The 20,044-nt window shown below is 40.1% G+C and overlaps 7 protein-coding genes across 7 annotated transcripts; 3 read left to right on the forward strand and 4 right to left on the reverse strand.

Moving 5' to 3' along the window:
- Positions 1-589: 589 nt before the first annotated feature.
- SS1G_11205 (hypothetical protein) lies at positions 590-3,431 on the reverse strand (the record flags this gene model as incomplete). Its single annotated transcript, XM_001587913.1, has 3 exons — positions 590-1,146; positions 1,203-3,168; positions 3,219-3,431. The coding sequence occupies 3 exons, from the start codon at positions 3,429-3,431 to the stop codon at positions 590-592; spliced, it is 2,736 nt and encodes a 911-aa protein (XP_001587963.1).
- Positions 3,432-10,055: 6,624 nt separating this feature from the next.
- Positions 10,056-11,044, reverse strand: SS1G_11206 (predicted protein; the record flags this gene model as incomplete). Its single annotated transcript, XM_001587914.1, has 2 exons — positions 10,056-10,490; positions 10,658-11,044. The coding sequence occupies 2 exons, from the start codon at positions 11,042-11,044 to the stop codon at positions 10,056-10,058; spliced, it is 822 nt and encodes a 273-aa protein (XP_001587964.1).
- Positions 11,045-12,696: 1,652 nt separating this feature from the next.
- Positions 12,697-13,626, reverse strand: SS1G_11207 (hypothetical protein; the record flags this gene model as incomplete). The annotated part of the gene is made up of 1 exon (XM_001587915.1): positions 12,697-13,626. The coding sequence occupies one exon, from the start codon at positions 13,624-13,626 to the stop codon at positions 12,697-12,699; it is 930 nt and encodes a 309-aa protein (XP_001587965.1).
- Positions 13,627-15,103: 1,477 nt separating this feature from the next.
- Positions 15,104-15,442, reverse strand: SS1G_11208 (predicted protein; the record flags this gene model as incomplete). Its single annotated transcript, XM_001587916.1, has 4 exons — positions 15,104-15,137; positions 15,189-15,305; positions 15,343-15,366; positions 15,429-15,442. 4 exons carry the CDS (start codon positions 15,440-15,442, stop codon positions 15,104-15,106), a joined length of 189 nt encoding a protein of 62 aa, XP_001587966.1.
- A 916-nt stretch (positions 15,443-16,358) lies between these two features.
- SS1G_11209 (predicted protein) lies at positions 16,359-16,720 on the forward strand (the record flags this gene model as incomplete). The annotated part of the gene is made up of 3 exons (XM_001587917.1): positions 16,359-16,452; positions 16,517-16,570; positions 16,677-16,720. 3 exons carry the CDS (start codon positions 16,359-16,361, stop codon positions 16,718-16,720), a joined length of 192 nt encoding a protein of 63 aa, XP_001587967.1.
- A 124-nt stretch (positions 16,721-16,844) lies between these two features.
- SS1G_11210 (predicted protein) lies at positions 16,845-17,788 on the forward strand (the record flags this gene model as incomplete). The annotated part of the gene is made up of 2 exons (XM_001587918.1): positions 16,845-16,968; positions 17,025-17,788. The coding sequence occupies 2 exons, from the start codon at positions 16,845-16,847 to the stop codon at positions 17,786-17,788; spliced, it is 888 nt and encodes a 295-aa protein (XP_001587968.1).
- Positions 17,789-19,038: 1,250 nt separating this feature from the next.
- Positions 19,039-19,803, forward strand: SS1G_11211 (predicted protein; the record flags this gene model as incomplete). Its single annotated transcript, XM_001587919.1, has 4 exons — positions 19,039-19,170; positions 19,319-19,349; positions 19,568-19,623; positions 19,726-19,803. The coding sequence occupies 4 exons, from the start codon at positions 19,039-19,041 to the stop codon at positions 19,801-19,803; spliced, it is 297 nt and encodes a 98-aa protein (XP_001587969.1).
- Between the last annotated feature and the right edge of the window lie 241 nt (positions 19,804-20,044).

A 20,044-nucleotide genomic window follows, 5' to 3' on the forward strand; every position in this document is an offset into this window, starting at 1 on the left:
TTTGTCGGGCTCATAGCCATCGGTTTTTTTAAGGAGGCACGAAGGTCTATATAATCTAGATGGATTTCCTTTGTATAGAGCTTCATGCTCAAAATCAATCATTTAGTATACTCTACTATTAGTTACGAATTGCATTATTGTCATTACTTTAAGTCCCTGCTTGACGCCTAGTTATAAACCACCTCGAGAGCCTAGAGCACTTCCACGTGATCTAGACGGCAAACCTCGTAACATATATACTACTTCAATACTTCTCATCTCTACCCACCCTTCATCTCCATCTCAAATCACACTGGGACCCTTCACACAACTGAGTTATACTCAAAGAACATATACATTCCCGCATACTATAAATAAACCTATAATTCTATAAACCGGGTATTTAATATAAATATTTATTTCCATCATCATCCGCTCTTCTGCACAATATGCTCATCAGCATCTTCGGATCCCATCGCTCTATCATATCCTAACCCTAATCCCTCAGTTCACACCAATCAACCAATTCATCTAAAATCCATTCCAACCAACGCTATGCCCTCAAAAATTCCAAACCTCAAAACCACTTTGGTCCAAACACTTAAATCACTCATCTTCCCTCCCCTGTACTTGGAGCTCCAGGAACCATATCTAACACCTCCAACTTGTCAGGCATTTCTTCTCTATTCCTTCCCTCTACAACAGCAATAGGTCCTAAATCCGCAACATTCGTATCTCCACCTCCAAGTAAAGCAATACTACTAATAACATCTACTGGTTCCAAAAGATGCCATTTAGCTAATGTTGGTTTACTTGATGCTCCAACGGTAACCGTAAATACATGATCCACGTCAAGATCACTATTATTTAATGCTCTGAACATATCTTCATCAGTAGTATCATCACCAGCGCACATGGTGAATTCAGGAGGTTGACCGACTTCTTTGCCATAAGAATCGACGAGTTGTTTGGCAATGGAGCCTTTGTTGATAAATGTAGGACGAACTTCAAGATTGGCTTTACCAGTCATGACTTCCACATCCCAAGCTTTACCAACTGTAGACTCGAGTTCTTTTTGACATTCACGTGACATGCGTTCACCAAGTTCAGGATCAGATGGACGATAATGCCATGTCAAGGCACAGCGTTTTCGTTCAATGAAGGAGCCTAATTTTGTTAGTGAGAAATTAAACGAGAATCCAAGAAAGGAGAATAATACGAACCTGGAGTCATCTCGGTATACTTCTGAAAACACTCCATAACTTCCTTTTGCCAACCCATATCAAATTTCTCGGCAAGATTTTCCCATTCTTCACTACCTGGATGACGCATAAAACTACCATGTTCAGCACTGAATCCTAACTCCGGAATATGTCCAAGATGCTGTCCTAAAAATTCTTGATCTCTACCACTAATGATCCAAATGGCGTTTTTAGGATCAGCAGCTAGCGCTTTCAATGTGCGGTATAATTTATCAGACGGCAGAGCTGCGGCAGGATCTCTGACAATTGGTGTGAGAGTACCATCATAATCGAACATGAATAACCTCTTTTTAGCGGCTCTGTACTGAACCAACATGGAAGCCTTATCCAAAAGAGGAGTTGCAAATGCATTGTTGTTGGAACCAATTTTTGTAATCAAGGTTCGGATGAGACTCTTTGTCCAGACTTGAATGTCATTCTTAAAGATGTAATCCGATAATGAGTAGTGAAGCTCTGCCTTTCTGTCTGCGGGCATTTCCAGAGCAAGTCGAATATTTTCGGCGACAGTATTCATATCCCATGGATTGATATGAATGGCCGAATCCAATACTGCAGCTGATCCAGAAAATTCGGATATAATCAAAGGACCATGATTCTCCTTTTGACAAACAACATACTCCAAACTTGTTGTGTTCATACCATCACGTACACTAGTGATTAAACCCACATCGGCTACACGAAGAAGAGCAAGATACTCTTCTTGTGAAAGATATTGAGGATAATGTTGAACGGGAGAGAAACTCAAAGAGCCATATAGACCATTGATCTTTGCAACAAGTTCAGCAACATTGGCGGCGATCTTATTTCCAGAATCTTCTCTTTCTTCTTCGACACTAGTTGGACTTGTCACTTGTACCAAAACAACCTTCTCACGCCATTCTGGAAAATTTTCCAAGAAGCGTTCAAAGGCCATGAGCTTTTGTGCAACACCTCTAACACTGTCCAGACGATCCCGACCAACGATGATTTTTTTGCCTGCATATAATTTCCTCAATGCTGCAACTTTTTCATCGATAGCAGGATCACCAAAAGCAAGCTTTTCAACATTTCGTGCGTCAATTCCAATGGGGAAAGCTCCCACATCACATCTTGCACCATATGCTTCGACACCTGCGCTCGTTGATGGGAATCCCAGAATACGAGTACAACAAGAATTGAAGTGTCGAGTGTAACTGAAAGATTGTAATCCAACCAAATTTGCGCTTAAAACTCCCTCTAAAATTTCCTTTCTTCTCGGTAAACATCGAAGGAATTCGCTACTGGGAAATGGAATATGAAGATAGAAAACAATGCTCATATGTGGAACACGTTGTCTCAACATACTTGGAAGAAGTAAAAGGTGATAATCATGCACCATAACGATGTCGCCTGGTTTATAAACCTCGAGGATTCGGTTTGCGAATTTTTGATTCATTCGATAATAATCTGCCCATGATTGTCGTTCTTGTCGACCATTTGTAGGTTCATGTTGTTTGTAATGAAAAAGAGTGTATAGTTCATGCTCTGCGAATCTTCTCCATCTTGATTGATCTTTCAGGCAGATACTCCCATCTTCGTTGGTATCTGCGTCATCACATAACCAAACTGGGAATACTTTTCCGTGCTTTTGATGTGCGAGTTGTTTCTCGAGTCGTTGCCGATCTTCACTTGTAACGAACAATCCTTCGTTTTCTACTGGAGTTGGAGGCATGGTAACACCATCAACTGGTATTGGTGCCGAGCTCTTGTTGTAAGGAACTCTATTTTGTGGGGGTTGCGATTGGATTGGGTGTGCTCCAAGTGGAGGGGTATCCGGAGGTGTGAGATCTTCGACTGGGTTAATTTCTCCAGTCCAGCCAACGAGTGTATGATTCCATGGTGATTTGTCCGAGGCAAGATATTTAAAGGAATCGAATTGAGAGGAACCACCATGTCTTTGCGACCATGTCTATATGATTGTTAGCACTAGAAATGCCCGCAAAACATGCCCGCACATACCCAATCTGAGCCTTTTCTGTACATCAATGATTGTTGTATACAAAATGTCGCAGAAATGATTCCACCAGTCAAGCCTAATGATGGATGCGCAGCTCGTGGATCAAGGTCCGATATCGAACCTTGTATTTCGCGACCAGTAGATAGACTCAATCTTTGGAGGACTTCTTGATTTGACAATTTGCCATCAATGGCATCGGATGGGGAGTTTGCCATATTGGAAGAGTGGTTAAAACCGTGTAAGAAATAACCTTCTTCTTCAATTTCAATTGATTTATCGTCTACTTTATTCTTTTCGTATGCTCCCAAATGTATGCCTGGAGTGACTGGAATATTCGTAACCGATGGACTCAAAGCTGGATGTCGACTGATCTGCCTCTTGAGAGATTCTGGTCGTAAAAGAGGGGTAGCTGTTGATGCTGATGACCCCGTTAAGCCTAAGCCTGACGAGTCTCTTGTATTTTCTGCCATGACGAAATGTAAGTAAAATAATTATTTAGGTACTGTATTTGAAGGTATTCGAAAGAGAGAAGGTCATAGATAGGTGGAATAAAAAGTGATTATTTAGGAAGAGCTGAATGGTAGGAATTTGGCAGGATGGAGTGAATGGAGGGGTCAAAGGAGGATTGTGTTTGTGAGAGGTCGCAAAGGCTCATATACAGGCAGAATGAAGAACACGATAAAGTTTCGCGGCTTCCTTCAATCTGATTTCCTGTATCTGAGTAGGCTTTGCTTGGGTTTATATCTTTTCGGGCAGGAACGTGGTCGAGTGGTTGGCACAAGGAAAGAGCGCAATGTGGAAAATCTTGGAATAGAAGATGATGGGAAACCCGAACACACCTTGGAAATACGAATACCCAGTACCTCAATCCAAAAATTCTGATTTCTGATAAGACGAGCAACCCACCAGCTTGCAGCTTTTCCGGAGCAAATGCTCAGGTCGTATAATACGTGACGTAATAATGCTGTTTGCGTCTTGCCGAATTATACAGCAACTTATAATAAGAAAGATCTTCGCAAGAATGAAGTAGATGTGAAAATATTTTGTATATTTTTTTGTCTTCGGTTTAAATTCCAATATCTCGTCGTCGATACAGATTGATATTGATGCTATTTTGTGATTTGGAGACAGGAAGGTTTTGGAGGGGGGTTTAAAGGCAAAAAGGAGTCGAGTTACTCCCGTAGAAGAATAAAGTTTACGCTTTCCAAGGAACGGGACTGACAATAGAACGACACTATCAAATTCATCCATGGTATCCACGATATTTGGCTATTTAGTAACTAGTTGCTCATTAACTCCGTACTAGGGAAGTATTCGAGGTCCGGTTGTTTATTAGGGTGGAGGGGCATAATGAGTGGATATTCCCAAGATCGGATAGGTCGTTGGATTGGAAATGGTGCAATATGGAGACGGTGATTGTATCTCGAGCATGGGATTGGATAATGATTGATAATTCAATGGATCCGATACTGGACTGGGGACCGGGAATGTTGAATGTTTGATGGGGTAAAATGGAAGATCACGATAGAAGAATAAATTGGAAGGAACAAGGAGACAAGCGAAAAGGTAAATAAATGAATGTTACCGTAATCCGTCCTCTGTAGGGTTAATAAATGTGCCAACAATTTATACTAGTGTCGGTGTCGGTGGTACTCTGCTTACAGATGTTCTAGAGTTATTCTAGATTTATTCATGGAAAGATGGAAAGATAAGATCTTCAGGGCAGGCTGAAATGGATTTTAGTCTGGATGAATGCTCCCTTCGTGCCATCTTTTTTCTCCCTTATTCATCAATACACTTAGCCTGAGTACAGTAAATAGATACCTTGGTAATAATAATAAATCATTCATACACAACATCCAAAGCATTATCTCAATAGATTGCAACATTTTCCTCTACATCCCAATGCATCTATACCCAAGTCTAGGTTACATCTACAGAGTACTAGGTAGGTATATCCAACATTCGTCGTAATCAAGACCATTCACATCAATACAATACCGACACCAATCTTCCCACCTCCACATACTCCGTACATGTCAAAACCTTCCAAATCCACTACTACAGAGTATTCCCCTCATCAACTCCCGCCCTTTGCGGCCCCAAAACGCAAGGTACACTGATGGTACACATCCAGAACACGTGTCTGATAGAATTCCCCCTGAAAAATGTTTCAACCTCACCGCAATCTTTGTTCATCCGAGGTATCATACATAGTATGGAAAAACATGGAAAAGAAAACGAAGATTACGATCCCCCTTACACCGATCAATAAGTTAAAATCCCATGTAATAAGATGTACTCCATAAGATGAACGATGAACTCCGTATATTTCTCCAGAGTCTTATCGTTTTAATGTTTATTTCTCCATCAATCCTTTTGTGACCAATTCATCAATTCGTTAACAAGTGTGTATGTGGTGTGTGTGGGGTAAATTTGTTGTCATTGGAATGTTGGTCATCTAGGTGGTACTCTGTATGGATGGTATGGATGGTATGGATGGTATCGAATACCGATGTAGCAGATTATCAAATTATCATGGTTCATTGAATGGGATTCTTAGTCTAGCGGGTGCCTGACTTTCAAGGTTACGATCAGGTAATTTTTAATTTCTTTATTAGGAGAGTTTAGTCGATTGTTTTCTAAATCATATATTTTGAACTCGGTTCTTATGTTTTTTAGAATATATATTAGGTTTGTTTAATTATACTATATTATAATTATTAATTGAAAATTATATTTTAAATAGATATATTATATTAAAAAGAATGATCTGACACAGGGAATAGTGGGAAGCTGATAGGGCAGAACTGAGGCTGTATTGGTCTAGTATATTAATCACTCACTATTTAAGTTCTAATGAAGTGCGAAGCTCTTCTATAGTGTGACGGAAAAGTCGTAAACGGAGTCAATTCAATTACTTAGAATCTAAAACTAAAGAACTAAGAAGATTCTAAGTAAGAAGGTCTTTATATACAGGGCTAGTGCACGTGAGCCACTAGTGGGTAACAACCGTCACGTAACAAATGACAATAATGCAATTCGTAACTAATAGTAGAGTATACTAAATGATTGATCTTGAGCACGAAGCTCTATACAAAGGAAATCCATCTTGATTATATAGACCATCGTGGCATGCGTCCCAGTGCTCCCAGTTGTCCCAGTTGTACTGGGACAGCTGAGCCTACTGGGATCCTCATATCACATGATGCTAATCACGTGATGTTAGGTATGTGAGATCCGTCGTAACACATGTAAATATAATTCAGATTGAGTTCATGATATATAATTTAGAAAACAACCAACTAAACTCTTTAGAAGAGTTTGTTTATATTATTCAATCAAAGAGTGTAAAAACTCTAGAAGAAGGTCGATGTGAAAACTAGACTATGGGATTCTATGACTCTTTTGGGATGAACTTTTTGCTTTTGTTGCGGCATTATGTTTTTCGCTTGATTCTTTTGCATTGCCTTCTTTCAGGTTAAAGCACAGTTTAACGCTCCGTTATCTCTCACTCTTCTGAACATTCAATCCTTTTCACACTCTTGGAAATCTTAAAACATTTCAAACTTTCACTTATGCTAATTATTTACATATCCTACACTTTAATTACTGTCACTTACCCAATACCTTTCTGTACCTTTAATAAATACACATCTACCTTTCTTCTCCCCAATTGACATCTCATCGTTCCCGAGGTAATTGATAAATTCTAAGATCTTATTTATCCTCACGACAAGAAGCCCAACCAATTCTCTCCACAATCTCAACCTTCATATCTCCCTTTTCAAACCCTTCACATCCATAATTTAAGTACAACACCATCCCATCCATCTCATCATACTCGTTCATATTGGCTATAAATCCCTTTTAGATTACCATTTTACCCAGCACCATAACTCGGGTAAAGAACAAGTAAGGTTGAGGCTAATAAACAAAAGCCCAACACTCTTAGTTTTTGTACCCAAAAGAAAATAATGAGGAAAGTTCCTGTCATTTGATATTGAGATTTCGGGATTGTGAGATAATAATTCGGAATGGAGGTGGTTGGTATTGATCACATTCCTCCAGAGTAAGGTGTTACGAGGTTTGCCGTCTAGATCATGTGGAAGTGCTCTAGGCTCTCGAGGTGGTTTATAACTAGGCGTCAAGCAGGGACTTAAGTAATGACAATGATGCAATTCGTAACTAATAGTAGAGTATACTAAATGATTGATCTTGATCTTGAGCACGAAGCTCTATACAAAGGGAATCCATCTTGATTATATAGACCTTCGTGCCTCCTTAAAAACCGATGGCTATAAGCCCGACAAATCGATCACCGCAAAGCCGATCTCGATTTGTCGGTTTCTTGATCATGTGATCAAGAACGTGACCTTTGTTACTGTCCGACGTAACACAACTTCATTTTAACTTTTGATAAAAATATTAACATTCGTGCAACATAGGCAGTACTCGAATAGGGGTCTGTAGAGCCCATAATTCGATTTCTCACTTCAAAATCAAGTGATTGAAGAAGCATAAGTGATCATGATTTTCCTCGTGTCGAATAGTTTGGTGATTTCTGCTGCAAACTTCGAGTTCTTAGTCGTGTGGGGGGAGGGGAATTTTGTGTAGTGCGTTTGAGGTAAAGTTTGTAAATATATATAGGGGAGTACTAAAATGAAAAAAATACCATCTGGGATTGGAAATGTGAAGTGTACAAGATACTGCTCTTGTTCAATACCCAGGTCGAGTGACAAGTACTAGCCGGCTGGTACTATATAAATTCAAACCGGACCTGATGTTTAGTATGGCATAATTTACTCCCTAGCTTTGAGGTACTGAGGAACTCCTACAAATGCCCCCATCGGATAATTTGTCGAGACAAGAAGGTAAAGTTTGCTTGTTCTCTCCCTCCGATCTAATTTCTCTCCATTCTTTCTATAGCCTAGAATGTCATGTAGGAACTGCCAGTTGGCATTATGCTTCACATGCAGTGAATTACTTTTGAAAATGCATCCAGCTCTTCTGAATATATGTATCATGTTCCCTGTTTCGCACAAAGCTTTGTAAAGAGGAACTTGCTCTCCCTCCTAGAGCTGATAGCATCTCTTGGTGAGAAAGAGATATCTGTTACCTAGACCCCGTACCCCTCGGCTTCCGTGCGCTTATCAGAGCTTGTTTATTAGCGTGATGGTGCTAATTTCTAACCTCAATTCACTTCTATTTTATAACATTACCACCATTAAAAACTCATTCAGCGCCAAGTTTATCGCAGAAAGCTTCCCCAACTGCGTGTTTGTTGAGGACCTAAGGGTAAATATATATAAATCAATACGCAAAAGCCCTCAGGGTCTGAATAAGAGTTCATGATGATGGATATGATTTATTATCAGCAAGAAAGCACATGGGAGTCTCTATTTCACGAAAGAATCATGAGAATTAAGTATTTTACTAAGAGTTATTGGTGAACAGTATAGAATACGCCATTCCTGCAAAAAGAAATCCGCTAACTCTTAAACGGCAAAATTTCATCAGCAGATTTACCAAATGAGATGTATCGTTACGCCCTATAGCTCTAAGACGAGGCCTCTTAAAATGACACTTTTAGATGCTCCCAGGTACGGATTATGGTGGTAATTTACGAAGAACATCTCTATATCAGCTACACCCCTTAGCCATCTTGAACCATCAGACAAAGCCAAACGTCTGCTGCTCGGTTCCTATGAAATAATAATTGCCCACCACCAAACTAATACTTAAACCTCAAATCCACGCAAACAACCCGATTTCGCTAAATTTGTAACGCACGAGTAAGGTGGAGAGCTTTCTGAAGTCACCGAAAAGACTTTATTAGAGAATGGTACGGCGACTTCTGGAGCTGTGTCCTTCCGGAAAGTTCCCATTGTGGTCCCGAACATGATCCCCACAATTGCATGCATCACCACGGCAAAAGGTCACTGGCAAGACAATCCGCGACTCCATGTCCATGGGGAAAACCACCACTATTCTCAAAGCCACCACTGAGATATCGTTGACGCTTCCAGCAGTCGCAGATATTACCCTGAAGAATCCATTTGTTAAGATTGCTCAGGATAGAATCTAGAGTTTTGAAAGGAGCGATGCGATCATTCACTAATTGGGAGTCGCTGCGCGATTTTTCATTGCCAATTGTAATGCACAATTTACCAGCTTTTTGTTGTACATCTCTCATTCGATTGTTGTATGCATCTGTGACAGTCTTCAGTCTGTTGGAGGGAGAAGACGAAGACCTGTTGTTTTCGTCAATGATATTTAGGAGGACATGTCTTTCGGAACGAAGCCAGGGTTTATGTGATCTGGGTGGTACAAGTTCGATAGCTTCAGTATCTTAACTGTATTGTAGTTAGGGCTGATTTTCAGATCAAGTTACGGATGAAAAACTTGTGTATATACGACGGAATCTGCGGCCATTCTCTCGATTTCTTCTCTTTGTTCTAGTGTTGCTGCGAGCCAAGCTATTGGGTTTATTGAGACTAGAAAGAGCATCAGATTGAATTGATTGATTCTCTAGCTAAGCAGTTAAGCTGCGAGTATATATTCAAAAAATGAAGGAATAACGTTAGGTATTCAGCCTTCGGAATTAAAGTGCTTTGAAATCAAAATATTGAAAGCAAACAAACAGTATACCAAAAAGGAAAGAATGAATTAAAAGTTGAGTTTTGTTTGCTCCTTATATGCATCATGCAAAATATATACATATGCTGCCAAGATCCCAGGAGGTCAACACAAGCATCAGTTTTCTTGGATTTTTTCTTAGCACTATACTGAGCAGTTGCCCATCTGGCTTTTGCTAAACCTCCAGGGCCACGCTGTTTCTAAAGTTGACTGACTTGTAAACCAAGATCAGCAGGTGGCGCAGGAGGAATCTGTTGCTCATCATCATCCGTGTCACTGGTATCATCAGTTCCGCGAACCGTCGCATCTCGATATCCGTTGGTCATCGCATCCTCAATTCCATCAACAGCTGGACCTCTGCAATGACATTTTTGATATACGAGCTTCTCATACAAATCTTTGTATTCGAAAATCACATCAATGGAATCAAGAGCTGTTACCCACTCCTTAACATGATCATCCAAAACTACTTTTTTCTTTAGGAAATTTCTGTTTATCCCATTTTCACGTCGAGCACTATTGTTGTGAGCAGTAGCATGGGAAGTAGAGGTTGCAGCAGAGGCAAATTCCTCCGCTAGACGTTGACGATGCCTACGGCCTGGAGTTAGGGTTTTTTCGTTCCTAGAAGCAGCGGACTTTTGGTGAGCGCCACGCCCTCTACAAAGCAGAGGGGCTGTTTGATTGCCAGGTATTGTATCTCGTTGAGGATTTGCGGTGATAATAAGAGGGGAATTAGAAGTAATCAAGCAGTTAAAAGCATTCAAGTCGTGTCCAAGCTTAAAAACCAGCGCTCATCAATCACAATGGCACTAGCCGGGTTTGGAGTGGGCTGACTGTCGCAAGGCATTGAACCACGTTGAGAATCTAAGCGTGGCTCGTCGTAGCTATCAACGGAACCATTGAATTGTGCAGGATCTGGATAATGACAAGATTGTTTGAGAGATTGATGGACTGGCTGACGGGAAGATTGGTATTCCCCTGGTGCTGTCCCATTGACTGCATTTAAATTCAAATCCGATTGCACCAATTGCCGGCTGTGAGCTATGAGCGCTGCACCATTCACCATGAAAGGGGCATAGCAGGTGAAACTTTTACGTCTCTCTATAGTTGAGGAGGAGAGAGCAGAATAAGAAGGAGGAGGTTTGGGGGAGCTCTCAAGGCCGAGGACATCGCTTGGCTCGAGAAACATGACTGTATCGAGGAAAATGTTGGGTCTAAAGAAGAGGCTACCTCATGACATTTGCTGTCTTTGTTAGAAGACATTCTTAAACAGCTTAATAAATTAACACAAAATATAAGTATTCGGTGGAAAACTTGATTGTCAATTGGGAGTCCAAACACTTTCTAGAAAGAAAGTTCGTTGTTGATAGTAAAAGAATTCATAATCTGAGTCCGTTGCCAAGGTGGTTGCTGAGAGGAATCGATACTGAAAGCTATTAAACTCCAAAAGGAGTGTATATCATCACTAATTGCAGTATAACTGACAACCTGGCTTGTTAGTGGAGACTCCTCAAGCTTATTACTGGATACCACATAAAGCTTCGACTTCTAGGTGAATGTCGATATTGAAGCTTGAGTCTGGTTGGAAGGTTCTGAATAGTTTAGATGAGATTAAAGGGGCTGTATGGATGGCTTTTGGTGTGGGCGATGAATGCTCTGAATTTTAGCTTCCGTTCGCAGTAGATTACAGTGTTCTAGGATGATTTTGAAAATTACTAAGACATATATGTAAGTAGGATGAAGAGAGGTTTTCGTCTAATATTTTTGTTGAAGATACTTTCCAGCCTTTCACTTAGGTATATCAGGAATACACAGTTGCATCATGAAGAAGTAGGTGTATACAGTTTTGTGTTCAATTTAAGTACATCCTCTAGCCACTAGGAAGTCTCCATCGTAGTGATGTTATCTAAAGTGATCTTCTTTCCTTCATCCTCCCTTTATTTTAAAGAATTACAGTTGTTTACCCGATAAGCATTGTTCTAAACACTGTTAAAACGATTTTGAGATATAGATACTCAGAAGCTTGATACAGAACGTCATGGCTAACCGTAGCCAGACTAACATTGAAAGTGGTCTTTGCTTCACAAAATTAATGCAGATTGTTTGAGGATCTACCAGCCATATAGAGAAAAAAATACTTAGGCGGGAAGATTTGTATAGGCTCGACAGGTCGTAGAATGAAGGGGAAGAAAGGTGTTAATCGTGAGCTAGGGGTTGGGTAATGTTGAAGAAAGTTCTTGGCAGGTGTAAGCTCAACACCTTCAATCAACAGCTAGGATGCCCTATAGCTCGGATTAACGGACTAGATTTAAATTTTCAATGATGAATATTCTTTGAGTGTTTGAATATCCCAAGTTAACTCGGCAATCCAAAAGCCTCTAATACTTGGATTGCAGTCAAAATTATTAGATATTCTGGGACATGGAGACGGAATGGTTTATATATAAGTCTTCCATTGTTTGTATTGGTATTCAAAATGTACATCATACTGCTTTCAGCTATAAAATTTCTTCATATCAGATTTATTTAGTGTTGTAATAACTCAAGCTCTAAATCTGGGAGTCACTATTGAAGATGAATGGTGTGTCACTACTCAAAGAAAAACAAATAACCGAGAATTATTTGCTTACTAAGACCAAGGATTAATACCTATGTGATGAGTAATAGTTCAGGAAAGTAGCATGGCAAAACTCTAGTAATCCGGAAAGGCTAGAAATGCAATTACAATTCAACTTTGTTTCTGATTTCGAAAAGTAAATGGTTTAAATCAATAGCTACATTCTAATACATATTCCCGGGGTTGTTCTCCAATAAGGCTTCATGCGGCATTCACTACAACTCCTACATTTGAGAAGCCACAGAATGGATCTCCTCCAGTATATCAGCGTCGCTGGGCTTCCACCCTAGTACGTTCCTAGCCTTAGCTCCAGATGCCCTATTCTCTGCTGAGATAAACTTTGCAAGAGCCGGCCCAACCGTGCCAGTAGCTTCTTCTATAGAAAGATCTTTCAACGGCAAATTCAATGCCGTGGCCATAGTCTCCCAAATTTGATGAAAAGTAACAACGGTAGACGAAGCAGCATTGAATATCTCCCCGGATTTGGCTTTCTGAGCAGCTAACAAATAAAGTCGAGCGACATCGTCCACATGAACGGTTGTTGTACGACTTTTTCCACCGTCGACACATGTCACAGCACCAGACATCTTAGACATACCCATGAATAATTTGACTCCACTACCTCCTCTTCCAAAGACCCATGGAGCCAGACGCATGGCAATAACTCGAATAGATTTCTTCGCCAACTCAAGCGCATGAGTTTCAGATTGACTTCGAGTATTGAAAGGATTTGGATTCATCGGAGACATCTCGGTAGTCTCTCCACCATTTGGATCTGGAGCAACGTATAGCGTACCGCCGGTCACAATCAATGGTTTGTTGGATCCCTCTAATCCATCCGCAATAGCTTCAATTGCGGCCTTGTCGGTTGGCCAAGCGTCATCATAAGTGCCGGTACTTCTTGCACTGTAGGCGGTCGCAAGATGGAAAACAATATCCGCTTTGGAGCTTTCCTTGCGCAGGATATCAAGGGTGGTAAGGTTCCCACGTACTGGCACCGCGCCAGCTTTGAGTAACTTGGCGTCTCCAGAATCAGCTCGAGATAACCCATGTACCTCATAACCCTCTGCGATTGCGAGTTCTGTGATGACAGAACCGATGTAACCGGTAGCGCCAGTCATGAAAATGCGCTGCGTTTGGTTAGAAGCTGCCATTTTCAAAGATTTTAATAATCAGAATAGATTAGTGGGTTGTGTATGGTGAGATTGCTAGGAAAGACAAGTAGAAATGTGATTGTCTGATTAGGAGAGGATTGATTCGCAGCATAGCCATATATACTTTTTGAAATTGATTGTTGATTATCATTATCATTCTGAAATGGATTGCTGATTCTCATTTTCATTCTGAAATTGATAGTTGATTACCACTGTGAACCAAACTTTGAGCAAAGCATGCTGAACAATCAATCGCGCGTCGGTGTTAAAGAAGGTTTTTGATGTATAAGCATTCCCCACATACTTTCACGCCAACCCTCTCCGCCGAGATGGGGTAAGGAGAACGGTAAATACCCTGAATAATAACTTTTCTAATTTTCGATACTTTATTTATTCAAAAGTGATGTTGTTTTAGAACCGGAGAAATGTTTTGTAAAATCATTTTTTCATATTAATATATAAGTCTAGTGCCTCACTTTTGGACCATCTCTCTTTTAGATTATTTTTACATTAAAATTGATGATTTTCACCTATCAATAACTTTTTTATCTAGAGATACAATTTTCTGAAATTTTAATTACGAGTTTATTACTTATATATAAATAAACTGTGACGGAAAAGTCGTAAACGGAGTCAATTCAATTACTTAGAATCTAAAACTAAAGAACTAAGAAGATTCTAAGTAAGGAGGTCTTTATATACAGGGCTAGTGCACGTGAGCCACTAGTGGGATAACAACCGTCACGTAACATAAACCTTGAAAATTTAAGATTTTTTACTATTTCTTTCAACAAGATATTGATAATCAAATCTCTGAATTTCAAATTATACAGAATTTATATACAAATTTGAATTTTTCGAGAGTTTTGAAAAGTTTCAAATAACATTATTATGATATGATTTTAATTTTGATTTTATATATTATTAAAAGATTATATATTAGATTGAAAAGTTTTAAATTTTAATATAATTTAAGTTTTTAATATTTGTATAATTATTAAATGAGAAAATTAACTCTGATATTACGAGGTTTGCCGTCTAGATCACGTGGAAGTGCTCTAGGCTCTCGAGGTAGTTTATAACTAGGCGTCAAGCAGGGACTTAAAGTAATGACAATAATGATATGCAATTCGTAACTAATAGTAGAGTATACTAAATGATTGATCTTGAGCACGAAGCTCTATACAAAGGAAATCCATCTTGATTATATAGACCTTCATGCCTATCGCTAGTCAGGACCGCGCAGCGGTCCATAACGTGACTTAATCACGTTACCTTGGTTTAGTCATGTGACGCGGCGTAGAAGATAGCCGTCGTAACATCTGATTACTTTTAAATGTTAAACTAGATATTGAAGATTAGAAATCCGCTATGTAAATATTTATTATAAAATGAAATATATAAAAATCATCAAAACTATAAATTCTTCTAAAGGAGAGCGATAATTAGCCAGAGTGTTTTTTCAATCCCATATTACTCATTCATCTCGCGGGAATTTGAAAACTCTGAAACTTAATCCATTATCAGCTACATTTCTAAAAGGTTTTAGTGTGTATTCTTACTGCTGCGTTTCCAGGTGATGCGATCGGGCATGTAAAAGCTTTGTCATCGCGATGTACCCGAAGTGCAAGGATGAGAGAGAGGAGAAAATAAGGGTTTCATGGAGACTACTTCCAAGCCTGCAAATTGTTGCAGATATATGTGGAACACACTGACGCGTCCCTACTCGCAGAAAATGTACTAGTCAAACATCACAGTATATCGTTTTTTTGTTTAGATACCAAGTATTTAATTGCTTTCACTAGGTTGATGACATTTGGAGGTGGTGTAGGACAGTTTCAAGTTTGCTGTATAGAATTCAGGTATTGAGGGAATTGAAAAGCCAAAGGAAAAATATCTATCTAGCACAACAGAAAGATTATCACCCCTAGTAATAAGACTAGACAAGTTTTCCGCCACATAAACTTATATCCAATCTGGTAGAATTGAACCATAGCAAACGAAAATGCAGTTGCTAGAACCAAGGCCGGTTGAAGTAACTTACATTACTCATCTCTTGTTGACCTCCTGTGATCTTGGCAGCATATGCATATATTTTGCATGATGCATATAAGGAGCAAACAAAACTCAACTTTTAATTCATTCTTTCCTTTTTGGTATACTGTTTGTTTGCTTTCAATATTTTGATTTCAAAGCACTTTAATTCCGAAGGCTGAATACCTAACCTTATTCCTTCATTTTTTTGAATATATACTCGCAGCTTAACTGCTTAGCTAGAGAATCAATCAATTCAATCTGATGCTCTTTCTGGTCTTAAGAAACCCAACATCTCTCAACAAGATTAGATTGGCGCTAGTGAAATGGAGTTATAGTTTGACTTCAACGCATTCATCATCGGACGATCCCTTTGTAATTCAAAACTTACCGTTTAGAACTTCTATGCCATCGTGAGCCTTTACTGTTGGAGATGTGAAAAAATTATCTACTAAATTCTTTCATACCTATGAGAATTTCTAATGAGAGATCAATGACTCCTCTAGCGGCCGTTATGAGGGCCCAATACTGGCTGCTATCATCCCACTCTGGAACTCATGACAAATAGCGATAGTTGAGCGGTCTATAATCAATGTGTAGTGGGAGCAATTCTATAAGCACAGGAAATGCTTTACCGCAATAGCAAGGACAGATTGGTATAGTCCATCAAAGAGACATCTCACCATTAACGGTAGATGATGACCTACTTCTGTAAGGAATACTGGATGACTTCTCTCCCCGCAAATACTAGCAGGCAGCAGAGTGCCAGTGAATTTTTCCAAAGCCCACTTGGTCAAAATGGATTATTCCTTTATCAATAATTTTGAGCGTGGTTTTGGTACGTATTATTGCCTAGGCAAGTGTGAAATCTCTACTACTCTTGTATTGGAGAGAGAAGAGAGCAATTATAGTGAGTAGTGGCAGATATCAGATCCTGTGATGAGGCTACAGCACAAAAGCTTGAAAAGTGAATTACAGCTGAAGTATTCACTGCTGCTGTTTACTGATTAATCGAGCTATTTTAGAAGATAGAAACAGCAGACAGCAGAAAGACCTTTGAACTGTTGCTTCCAAATTAATCATACAAATGCAAGAGTCATCCACCATTACATACAACCACTTGGGCTACAACTATGGATATCTTTGCGAAGCAATTCCCGACATTTCTGTCTCACAATCAGAACATGGAAGGCAGCTCTGTGCAAGTACACGCAGAGTACACAGATCGCGACTTCAACAACAACAGAACTCAAAGTACTTCTCTCGAGATCAATCTACAGACCCTCAAAGTTTTTACAGGCGCTACTGGTGAGACACCCCAATAATTATGAGTTATATTTACAATTATCTAACGCCCCAATCAGGCAATAATAATGCGACCGACGATGATATTACCATGTCAGGACTCAACTATCCTATGAGCTGGACCACAAACAACCCAATCACCCATATGAAGCCAAGTACGCACTCATCTATCAACACAGGCCAGATCCAGCAGCAAGCTGATCTGGCACGCATGCAACAACCAACTATTCGGGCTCTGCAGTCCGCCACAGACAAAGCTATTAATAAGAGCAAAGAAGTCGCAAACGAAGTCTTCATAGGACCAAGGTTTGCAAATGAGCGAAGGACTATGAGAAGAATCTCCAGTGCTCAAGCTGGTAATTCGAACAGTCAGAATTCTTCCAAAAAGAAGCATAAACAAGCAGAAAAAAACCTCACCGCTGTCAATACCACGAACGCAAAGCCGAAGAGAACAAAGAAGAAGAAGAATGGCCATACCACCTTCCAGGCCAACCCAGTCGACGGCTCAGTTAACAAAGTTAAGAAGAGAAAGCCAATGAAAGGAGAGAAAGAGCAGCATATGCTATATTTGATGGAACGTCGCAAGTTCGAGGATGGAAGAAAGCTTGCTGATGCCAATCTGGCCGCCAGGGCAGATGCTGATCAGAAGGCAGTTGTTTTGAGAACTGCGCCAGAATCAAGGCAGTGGAATGAAATGTACGAGCAGGAATACCAGGCACGTACTATCAGACTGAGGGAACGGCAAATCAGAGATGAAAAGGCGTTGATGTCGGCATTGAATGGCTTGTCTATTGGTGAAGCAAAAGATGCGAATGATGATTAGGACGTAGTACTATGAGATGAAAGGGACTTTGGATATGGGAGGTGAAGCGGGCGGTCTTGGTCGATATTTGGGATCCTCTCCTTCAGGGAATCTGCAGGATGATATTGGAGTTCGTGGGCTGACGCATCTGGGTCTTTTCTGAAACGACTCTTTTCTTTTGTGTTGCATGGCACATTCACTTGTCACCATTTCTCAATCATTACATGCGAAGAATGGTTTATATTGAAAGACCTCAAGGTCCATCAGCTCAGATGTACCAAGTCAGAGGGTACTACTCAATACATTTGGCAATGATAGGTAGAAATCATCTACGATATAGCCTCTCTACAAAACGGCCTGAGGATGTGAACTTTCTTGATCTTGCATGCACATGATAACAGATTTGGATATGGACCCACACTAGTGTTGAGTTTCACTTGGACTGGTACCCCTGTCCCAATGCTTTGAGTGATAGTGCTTACTTGGTCAATTACCTTGCAGCCAATTTCAAATTGAAAGGTGCAGCTTTTACCAAGGCAATGCGTGTCTGAAATAGAAGCCTCAGCAGCAGAAATGAAAAAAGCTGCAACACAGCCAAGAAAACGAACACTGACTGAGCAATCTGACACATAATGAACAACACGGCGCAGAAATCAATCGAAGAATTCACGGTGGCACGTCAAAAACTTTTGATTCTCGGTGTGCACATCGAAAGACAGCACTATCCATCTTAACAGCAAGCACCATTAGCAAAACGGTTAAGGCATCATAAAAAGAAAGAACGGCACAGTGTAACTCTTCCGTCATCTGGGAATCGACATGTGACCCAAGATTTTGGGCATCACTGATTGCTCAAACAAGAGAAATATTGCAACATTGTATTTTTGAGCCTTTACGAAGCTTCAATATGTCGCCCCGCCGGGCAATGTATTACGGTCAAAGGTAACTACTGCATTTCTATTGGATCCTGCTTGCGATAGTTGCCCTGTTTTTCTAGATCTTCTCAACAGGCTTTGAAATATGAGGATGCTATTGCGGTATATGAGCATTATACAACGGACGTGCTCAAGGTCTCAACTGACCACGAACACACCTGATCCCTACAATTCATAAGTTCGAACTTGGCACGCCAAAAAATTGGCTTTGGCAATGGGGAGCATTGAGATAAATTCAGAGCCTATAGAGCAGTGGTGGACCTGATCTTTCGTGTCAAAAGATCAACCAAGAGCATAGGAAAAACCATTCTACCTCAGGAGGTTAATATAGTAGATATGCCGAGATTTCTTGGTGTATCCGAACTTCCGGAGCGAAGATCGATCTGCATATGGATGGAAAGTCCCAAGAATGCGAGGACAGATAGCCCAGTTAACTCCAATTCCTTTACGCTAATGACTGCTATGATAGTAAGCGCAAAAATCAGGCCTGCCAGCTTAGAGAAAGCACACGCTTCGATGATTATGAATTTTGTCACCTTCGAAACTCATTCAGAGCGAACAAAACTTGCGTAAAAGGATACGCGAATCATGCGTCAACCATACACCGTGTAAATAGTCAAATGCAGCACAAACTTCTTGGTACAGCGGTTAGTATTGGAAAGAATGGTTCGGCCCTTTCCCTAACGTGATAGTCCCGTACATCAAGTTCTATATAGGGTAGCACAATGTAATGTGGAAGCTTTGTGATCCATGCTGTACGAGTAAAGTAGTATTGATGCCTAGTTTGCGGTAACTTGTGATCAGCAATGTATTCCTTGAGGCAAACAGTGTTCTGTCTTCATGACTGTATTGATGTCCTTTCTAGAATGTAATGATGAATGCTTGAAGCTGATTGAAGCGAAGTTTAGGTTCGCGGATGAGGTAAGCATGCTTAGTCATCAAAATTAGGGCTCTGTCGATCACGTTACACTGCAGCCTGCCTAGCATATACTATATAGAGAGTTATACACTTATACACTTAAGCTTTGTAGTCTTTTTGAACTCAAATATACAACTTCCAGACTTAAAGATGATGATATCTACCATTTCCCCACTAGCTAAATTGGTTAAAGCACTTTTAATTTCAAAGTAGTCCTTAGCACCATGTATCACGTGCTACCGACTTGACAGTTAGTACGATAATGTCGAAGAATACCAGGTTGACTTGTTGGTTTGTTGGTTTAGGGTAACAAGTAAGATCTCGGGTTCTCTTCCCATCCCCCGGATATCCTTACATCATTACCATCTGCTTATCATCTTATCTTGTATCAAGCAGCTCATCTCGAACACTGTGGGGTAAAAG

This window comes from Sclerotinia sclerotiorum, genomic scaffold (assembly GCF_000146945.2).
Source record: "Sclerotinia sclerotiorum 1980 UF-70 scaffold_17 genomic scaffold, whole genome shotgun sequence".
Lineage (NCBI taxonomy): Eukaryota > Fungi > Ascomycota > Leotiomycetes > Helotiales > Sclerotiniaceae > Sclerotinia > Sclerotinia sclerotiorum.